Source organism: Ambystoma mexicanum, chromosome 6p (genome assembly GCF_040938575.1).
Source record: "Ambystoma mexicanum isolate Mex_15411 chromosome 6p, UKY_AmexF1_1, whole genome shotgun sequence".
Taxonomy (NCBI): domain Eukaryota; kingdom Metazoa; phylum Chordata; class Amphibia; order Caudata; family Ambystomatidae; genus Ambystoma; species Ambystoma mexicanum.
The window spans coordinates 52,499,077-52,508,137 of record NC_090935.1 but is presented as its reverse complement, the minus strand read 5'-3'; the positions used below and the strand labels follow the sequence as shown (position 1 = coordinate 52,508,137).

The window sequence follows — 9,061 nt, the reverse complement described above, 5'->3', positions numbered from 1 at the left end:
GTTCGCCAGTAATAGTGGCTGGAAATCTGAAAACACAGCAAACAGTGCGTTGGCGCAAGCGCTATTAGTGCTGCGGGAAATGTGTCACTGCTGGAACGGCAAAGAAAGCGACAGCCATTTTGGAAATCACAATTCACCTAAAATCGGAGCCCCTGGAAGCCATCCACTCCAACAAATTGCAGAAAATGTCCCAGGAGCGTGTGACCGCCAAGTCTGCCCTGGATAGTCGGCGCAAGCCCAAGTTCTCGGACTCTGAACTCACAATACTGGTGGAGGAGGTGATTTCCCACCAGGATTAGCTGTATGGTCCCCAACAAAAGAAGACGGGGTCACAGCGACCTAGCCGCATCTGGGCATATAGCAGCGAGAAAATCACTGCTGCGGGCTGTGTCCCCAAGGATGGTGAGGACTGCCACACACGATTTAACGACCTGCGGGTCTGTGTCCGGGGGCCTCCTGGCACAGGAGTGAGAGCATGGTGACCGGGGAAGGCCACCGACCGGAGCTAGCACCATGGGAGGAGTAGTGCACCACCCTCATTGACATGGCATCCATTGTGGGAGTAGGAGGAGCAGAAGCAGGCACCGGCACCCAGGAGGCTGGAGGTGAGTCACCCCCCCTTGCAAACTACATTGTGAATAGGTCACCACTCCATCCAAAGTGTGAATACCCGACAGCCGGGCACTGTGAGTGAGTGCAGAGCGTGGGAGCGACCACAGGGTCCCACAACAGCAACCTTTGTTCCTGTGCACCTGGACGAACCCTGTGATCCAGAGTCGTGAGTAGGGCAGCCAATGGACACATGCAAGCACCATGCTACACACATCCATGGTGGGGGCACATCATTGTCAGGTGGGCCTGTTTAGTACCAGCCCCCCCTCACTGACTGCGGCATTCCAGCTGTGTATGTGCATCATATGCATGAAATGGCTAGGCCAACAATTCCAAACTGTGTCCCCCCTCACGTAGCAGGCCCCAGTAATACCAACAGCACCAAAACAAAACAGGTCAGGCCCAAGCATGAGCAAACTGTTCTGCACAACCCCCCCCCCTGTAAGTACTGAAATGCATGATAAAAATGTGAGGTGCTCCATCCTCATGCCATACCCTATGTTCCCTACAGGCACGCAGGCATCATCCGATGATGAAATGAAGAAGCAGACCCATCCCAAGGTGTGTCCAGACGTGCCTCCACCAGCACCACCATCCCTCGAAGGGCACGGCAGGCACAGTGGTACATTCAGACCCTCAGGATGAGGCTATCGTCATGACTGGCTGTTCAGGGCAAGTGGTCATTTGTGTTTGGATGTGGCTGTCTCAGTGGATGGTGGGGCTTTAGCAACATGGCCCCGGTTTTCGTTTTGGTGCTCATGCATGTAAATGTGCAGTCATGGGTCACTCTCTCAGGGATGTTCATGCCCGGGTTTGCGAATGACCATGTACAGTGGTTTAGGGGATGGGGATTGGATTCCTCTCACTTTTCATTCCTGTGTGGTGTCCTGGGTAGGGTTGCTCTTTGATGTCAGGGTGTAAAGCAGCACTGCAACACAGACAAGGTGCATTCTGGTTGTTGTGGTCCCATGTGTTATAGTGTTTTGAGAAGTGTGGGGCCATCACCTTGTGTGGGTCCAGGTGTTGTGGACGTGTTCATGTGACATTGTGTGCCCCACGTACATGGTACTGGTGCTGTGATGGTGCTGGCTGTGGCTCCTGGTGGCATGCAAGGCTTCCTGTGGCTCTGCCCCCCTTTCATTTCTTTTACTTTGGCATGCATTTCAGGCAGGGTTTGTACTCACCCACTATCCATGTGCTTATGAAGCAGTGCGTGCACAGTGCCCTTTTGAATTGCGATACCTGGATCATAAATGTCCTATTGTGTTACCTAATTAAGGTGTCTGTATTCACTTGTTGGGCAAACTGGGAGAGGCTCCTGTGTTCTGTTCCCACGGTCACAGTGGCCTGAAATTTTCCCTCTCTGCACGTGGGTTGGTCCAAGCAGGTTGAGCAAGTTTGTCAGGCTCCAGAAGGAAGGAACTTGGCAATATCACAGGCGTGGTCACGGGGTTCCCCCAGTGCCTAGCAGGCCTCCTTGCGCAGGAGTGGATATTTTGGCAACAAGAATGGGCATGCCACTGCTGATGAAGGAACACACGCCAGTATAAAGGCAGGGCAGATTGGCTCTCAGACACAGCTCTCTGTGCAAACCAGCTCCTTGCTCCAAGTGTACTGAGCTGCACCATGGCCCCCCACTGCCTCTTTGGGGTCAGCCTTGTTCTCTTGGGAGCACTCAGCGTCTCTTTCTGCGCGGCGGTAAGCTGGATCTTATTTATGAGTGATGTTTAGATGCCCACATTCTTTCTAGAATGGAATGTGGTGTTACTGGTTTAAAATATTCTGTCGATTATGCTTTCGAACATGTGTCGATTTCAGCGCTATCCCTCCTCCCTCTTTTACCGTTACTTTCTAGCAATTTGTTCCATTCTCTTTCATTGTCCTCCACTCTGCCCCAACTCAGTCTGCAGGGAACACTCTGGGTGTTCTCATCTCTACAGACCATCCTCTTTCTAGCCCTCTCACCACTCCTTTCTCCTGGAGTGATCACTTTCTCCTTTCCTCCCAGCTCACTCTCTCCACCCCTCAGGCCAAGCCAACCCCAGTACTGCCACCTACCTTCTCGGTTATCCGACCCCTGAAGCGTGTGTCAGTCGAGGCTTTTGCCGCCACTTTCTCACCATCCCCCCCCCGCCTCCTTTTGCTGACTCACACCCTGACAGAGCCCTCTCCATGCTCCATTTTGCTATCTCTGATGCTCTTGATGTTCTTGCCCCTTTCATGAGGATCCACTTGAAGCCCAAAGCCAAGTGCAACTCCTGGTACAACTCAGACCTCGCCACCCTTAAACGCAAGTGCAGGGTGGCTGAGAGGAAATGGTGTGCTTCCGGTACATCCTTTGACAAACTGGCCTGCGGCCTGCTCTAAAGGCAATACCGGCTCTCTGTCCGCACCAAGAAGAGAAACCACATCCAAGTTTGCGTCTCAGCGGCATCTAAAAACTTGGCCGAACTCTTTAAAATCTGCAGGGATCTGGCCAATCCTGCTGTAGTCTCTACCTCTCCTGTCCCCTCCCAGGCCCTCTGCACGACCCTGGCTTCTCATTTCATCTCTAAAACTCAGGACATCCTGTACTCTCTCTCTTCCTCTCACCCTATTCCCTTTACTCCCTGCTCATCCTCTGGCCATTCTTGGGCCACCTTTCCTCCCTCCTTCTCTTCCTTTTTCCTGTTCTCCCCAGACGAGGTTTCTAGGCAAGTCTGACCTATGAAAGTCTTGTCAAAACAGGTTCACCCGTTCCTCCAAAACCATCAAGGGCCACATTGATACCCTGGCCTTTCTCCGGCTGACTTCTGCAACCACTCCTTCGCCACTGGGGTCTTCCTTTCCCTCCCTTGTGCACCCTCTTCTTAACCGTCTGTGATAACCTGGGTATCACCGATCAGGCCCTGGCTTGGCTGACCTCTTTCCTCTCTAATCGACCCTCCCAGGTCCAACGTGGGTCCTTCCTCTCATCTATCTCTATCTATAACTGTGGTGTTCCCCAGGGGTCTAACCTCTCTCCCTGGCTGATCAACCAATACCTGGCACTTCTTGCCCACCTCATTGCTGCTCTCTGCCCCAACTTTCTGTGCTATGCGGATGATATTCAACTCATTTTCAGGCTCCCTCCCGCCACTTCTTCTTCATTTCTCATCGCTGACTGTCTGTCTGCTATCCAGGAGTGGTATGCTGCCAATGATCTCTGCCTTAATGCCAGTAAGACTGAGATTCTCCTCATCGGCACACCTGCTCCCTCCTTTCCTGTTGCTCTCTGGACGGCCTCTCTTGGCCCTCTTCCTGCTCCCACCTGTGAGGCTAAAAACCTCGGAGTCATCTTCGACTCCACACTCTCATTCTCTGCTCACATCTCTGACGTCTCTAAGAAGTCACACTACCAGCTGCACCTCCTCAGAGGTATTCTTCCTTTCCTCTCCTTCCCCCAGAAGCTCACTGTCTCCAGAGCTCTGGTTCTCTCTAGGTTGGATTACTGCAACAGCCTATTTCTAAATCTGCCTGCTTCTACTCTCCGCCCTCTGCAACTCATCCAAAACAGTACTGCGAGACTTGTACTTGGCCTCAAGCCCAGGGATCGTATCTCTCCAGGACTGAAATCTCTGCACTGGCTCCCAGTGGCTGCAAGGATTAAGTTCAAACCCCTCTGCATTGTCCACAAGGCCTTCTGGGGCCTGGGGCCTCAATACCTTCAACTTTCTCTTCCTAGATGTCTTCCTTCTCGAGCTCTTCGCTCATCCGCCTCCAACTCCCTCAGTGTGAGTCGCTTCTCCAAGCAACGAGTTGGTGGTAGATCTCTTTCCTCTGCTGGGGACTCCCTCTGGAACAGCCTCCCTGCCTCTCTGAAACTTGAGGAGTACCATCTCTGGTTCCGGAAGCACATCAAGACCTTCCTCTTTGCTTCTGCTTTCTCTCCTCTGCTGCCTTGCTGATCTCCTGGTTGAAACTGATATTGCACTGGTTTCCTTGGCTACCCTCTGATCTAGGGCCCAGGTCCCCTCCCTGCCAGATGTACACCTGCACACTCCCTCCTGTTGACCCTGCCATCGGGGACTGTCTTCTGTATCCATACAGCCCCCTACCAGCACTTGACACCTGTTGTCTGCTCTTGCCCTTGCACTTGACACCAGCTTTTTATTTATGATGTATTATTTGTCTTATTTATTTTATTTATTTTTCTTACGGTTATCTTATGTACTGCACTGCCCTCCCTAGTTCCCCCCGCACTTCTCCCCTTCCACACTCCCCTGCACTTGCATGATCTCAATGTCACCTGGCCTAGTAAGATCGCTGTCTCTGTCTTCCCTCTGTCCCCCCTCCCTTGCTTCATCGCACCTTGAAACACTTGTGTATAGGCGCGTTATAAATGCCATATCATATCATATCACTATCTGGGAATTTAAAGCAGTTCCATGCCAGGTGTGAGTAGCTCATCCAGAGCTGTGATCTTTGGTTTCTCAAGGAAGGTCCAGATGAGCAGATCTCATCCATCACTGACCCCATGGGACCTGATTCCCCCCTCATTCTTTATTTGCCTATCATGGACCCCACGGGACCTGATTCCTGCCGCATTCTTTATTTGCCTATCATGGACCCCATGGGACCTGATTCCTGCCGCATTCTTTATTTGCCTATCATGGACCCCACGGGACCTGATTCCCCCCTCATTCTTTATTTGCCTATCATGGACCCCACGGGACCTGATTCCTGCCGCATTCTTTATTTGCCTATCATGGACCCCACGGGACCTGATTCCCCCCTCATTCTTTATTTGCCTATCATGGACCCCACGGGACCTGACTCCCCCCTCATTCTTTATTTGCCTATCATGGACCCCACGGGACCTGATTCCCCCTCATTCTTTATTTGCCTATCATGGACCCCACGGGACCTGATTCCTGCCGCATTCTTTATTTGCCTATCATGGACCCCACGGTACCTGACTCCCCCCTCATTCTTTATTTTCCTATCATGGACCCCACGGGACCTGATTCCCCCCTCATTCTTTATTTGCCTATCATGGACCCCACGGGACCTGATTCCCCCCTCATTCTTTATTTGCCTATCATGGACCCCACGGGACCTGATTCCCCCTCATTCTTTATTTGCCTATCATGGACCCCACGGGACCTGATTCCCCCTCATTCTTTATTTGCCTATCATGGACCCCACGGGACCTGATTCCCCCCTCATTCTTTATTTGCCTATCATGGACCCCACGGGACCTGACTCCCCCTCATTCTTTATTTGCCTATCATGGACCCCACGGGACCTGATTCCCCCCTCATTCTTTATTTGCCTATCATGGACCCCACGGGACCTGATTCCCCCCTCATTCTTTATTTGCCTATCATGGACCCCACGGGACCTGACTCCCCCCTCATTCTTTATTTGCCTATCATGGACCCCACGGGACCTGACTCCCCCCTCATTCTTTATTTGCCTATCATGGACCCCACGGGACCTGATTCCTGCCGCATTCTTTATTTGCCTATCATGGACCCCACGGGACCTGATTCCTGCCGCATTCTTTATTTGCCTATCATGGACCCCACGGGACCTGATTCCTGCCGCATTCTTTATTTGCCTATCATGGACCCCACGGGACCTGATTCCCCCCTCATTCTTTATTTGCCTATCATGGACCCCACGGGACCTGACTCCCCCCTCATTCTTTATTTGCCTATCATGGACCCCACGGTACCTGATTCCCCCCTCATTCTTTATTTGCCTATCATGGACCCCAAGGGACCTGATTCCCCCCTCATTCTTTATTTGCCTATCATGGACCCCACGGGACCTGATTCCTGCCGCATTCTTTATTTGCCTATCATGGACCCCACGGGACCTGATTCCCCCCTCATTCTTTATTTGCCTATCATGGACCCCACGGGACCTGATTCCTGCCGCATTCTTTATTTGCCTATCATGGACCCCAAGGGACCTGATTCCTGCCGCATTCTTTATTTGCCTATCATGGACCCCACGGTACCTGATTCCCCCCTCATTCTTTATTTGCCTATCATGGACCCCACGGGACCTGATTCCCCCCTCATTCTTTATTTGCCTATCATGGACCCCACGGGACCTGATTCCTGCCGCATTCTTTATTTGCCTATCATGGACCCCACGGTACCTGATTCCCCCCTCATTCTTTATTTGCCTATCATGGACCCCACGGGACCTGATTCCTGCCGCATTCTTTATTTGCCTATCATGGACCCCACGGTACCTGATTCCCCCCTCATTCTTTATTTGCCTATCATGGACCCCACGGGACCTGATTCCCCCCTCATTCTTTATTTGCCTATCATGGACCCCACGGGACCTGACTCCCCCCTCATTCTTTATTTGCCTATCATGGACCCCACGGTACCTGATTCCCCCCTCATTCTTTATTTGCCTATCATGGACCCCAAGGGACCTGATTCCCCCCTCATTCTTTATTTGCCTATCATGGACCCCACGGGACCTGATTCCTGCCGCATTCTTTATTTGCCTATCATGGACCCCACGGGTCCTGATTCCCCCCTCATTCTTTATTTGCCTATCATGGACCCCACGGGACCTGATTCCTGCCGCATTCTTTATTTGCCTATCATGGACCCCACGGGACCTGATTCCCCCCTCATTCTTTATTTGCCTATCATGGACCCCAAGGGACCTGATTCCCCCCTCATTCTTTATTTGCCTATCATGGACCCCACGGTACCTGACTCCCCCCTCATTCTTTATTTGCCTATCATGGACCCCACGGGACCTGATTCCTGCCGCATTCTTTATTTGCCTATCATGGACCCCACGGGACCTGATTCCTGCCGCATTCTTTATTTGCCTATCATGGACCCCACGGGACCTGATTCCTGCCGCATTCTTTATTTGCCTATCATGGACCCCACGGGACCTGATTCCTGCCGCATTCTTTATTTGCCTATCATGGACCCCACGGGACCTGATTCCTGCCGCATTCTTTATTTGCCTATCATGGACCCCACGGGACCTGATTCCTGCCGCATTCTTTATTTGCCTATCATGGACCCCACGGGACCTGATTCCTACCGCATTCTTTATTTGCCTATCATGGACCCCACGGGACCTGATTCCGCCTCATTCTTTATTTGCCTATCATGGACCCCAAGGGACCTGATTCCCCCCTCATTCTTTATTTGCCTATCATGGACCCCACGGGACCTGACTCCCCCCTCATTCTTTATTTGCCTATCATGGACCCCACGGGACCTGATTCCTGCCGCATTCTTTATTTGCCTATCATGGACCCCACGGGACCTGATTCCTGCCGCATTCTTTATTTGCCTATCATGGACCCCACGGGACCTGATTCCTCCCTCATTCTTTATTTGCCTATCATGGACCCCACGGGACCTGATTCCTGCCGCATTCTTTATTTGCCTATCATGGACCCCATGGGACCTGACTCCCCCTCATTCTTTATTTGCCTATCATGGACCCCACAGGACTTGACTTCCCCTCATTCTTTATTTGCCTATCATGGACCCCACGGTACCTGATTCCCCCCTCATTCTTTATTTGCCTATCATGGACCCCACGGGACCTGATTCCTGCCGCATTCTTTATTTGCCTATCATGGACCCCACGGGACCTGATTCCGCCTCATTCTTTATTTGCCTATCATGGACCCCACGGGACCTGATTCCCCCCTCATTCTTTATTTGCCTATCATGGACCCCACGGTACCTGATTCCCCCCTCATTCTTTATTTGCCTATCATGGACCCCACGGGACCTGATTCCTGCCGCATTCTTTATTTGCCTATCATGGACCCCACGGGACCTGATTCCGCCTCATTCTTTATTTGCCTATCATGGACCCCACGGTACCTGATTCCCCCCTCATTCTTTATTTGCCTATCATGGACCCCATGGGACCTGATTCCTGCCGCATTCTTTATTTGCCTATCATGGACCCCATGGGACCTGATTCCTGCCGCATTCTTTATTTGCCTATCATGGACCCCACGGGACCTGATTCCTGCCGCATTCTTTATTTGCCTATCATGGACCCCACAGGACCTGATTCCTGCCGCATTCTTTATTTGCCTATCATGGACCCCACGGGACCTGATTCCTGCCGCATTCTTTATTTGCCTATCATGGACCCCACGGGACCTGATTCCTGCCGCATTCTTTATTTGCCTATCATGGACCCCACGGGACCTGATTCCCCCCTCATTCTTTATTTGCCTATCATGGACCCCAAGGGACCTGATTCCTGCCGCATTCTTTATTTGCCTATCATGGACCCCAAGGGACCTGATTCCTGCCGCATTCTTTATTTGCCTATCATGGACCCCACGGGACCTGATTCCCCCCTCATTCTTTATTTGCCTATCATGGACCCCACGGGACCTGATTCCCCCTCATTCTTTATTTGCCTATCATGGACCCCACGGGACCTGACTCCCCCTCATTCTTTA

The 9,061-nt window shown here is 51.9% G+C and overlaps 1 protein-coding gene across 1 annotated transcript in view; it reads left to right on the top strand.

The window, feature by feature from the left end:
• The first annotated feature begins 2,110 nt into the window (after window positions 1-2,110).
• LOC138511201 (avidin-related protein 4/5-like) overlaps window positions 2,111-9,061 on the top strand; it is a 72,386-nt gene continuing 65,435 nt past the window's right edge. Inside the window, exon 1 of the mRNA XM_069626728.1 lies at window positions 2,111-2,310. Within this exon, the coding sequence (XP_069482829.1) occupies window positions 2,239-2,310 (72 nt within the window). The 5' untranslated portion in view covers window positions 2,111-2,238. The remainder of the gene's footprint in view (window positions 2,311-9,061) is intronic.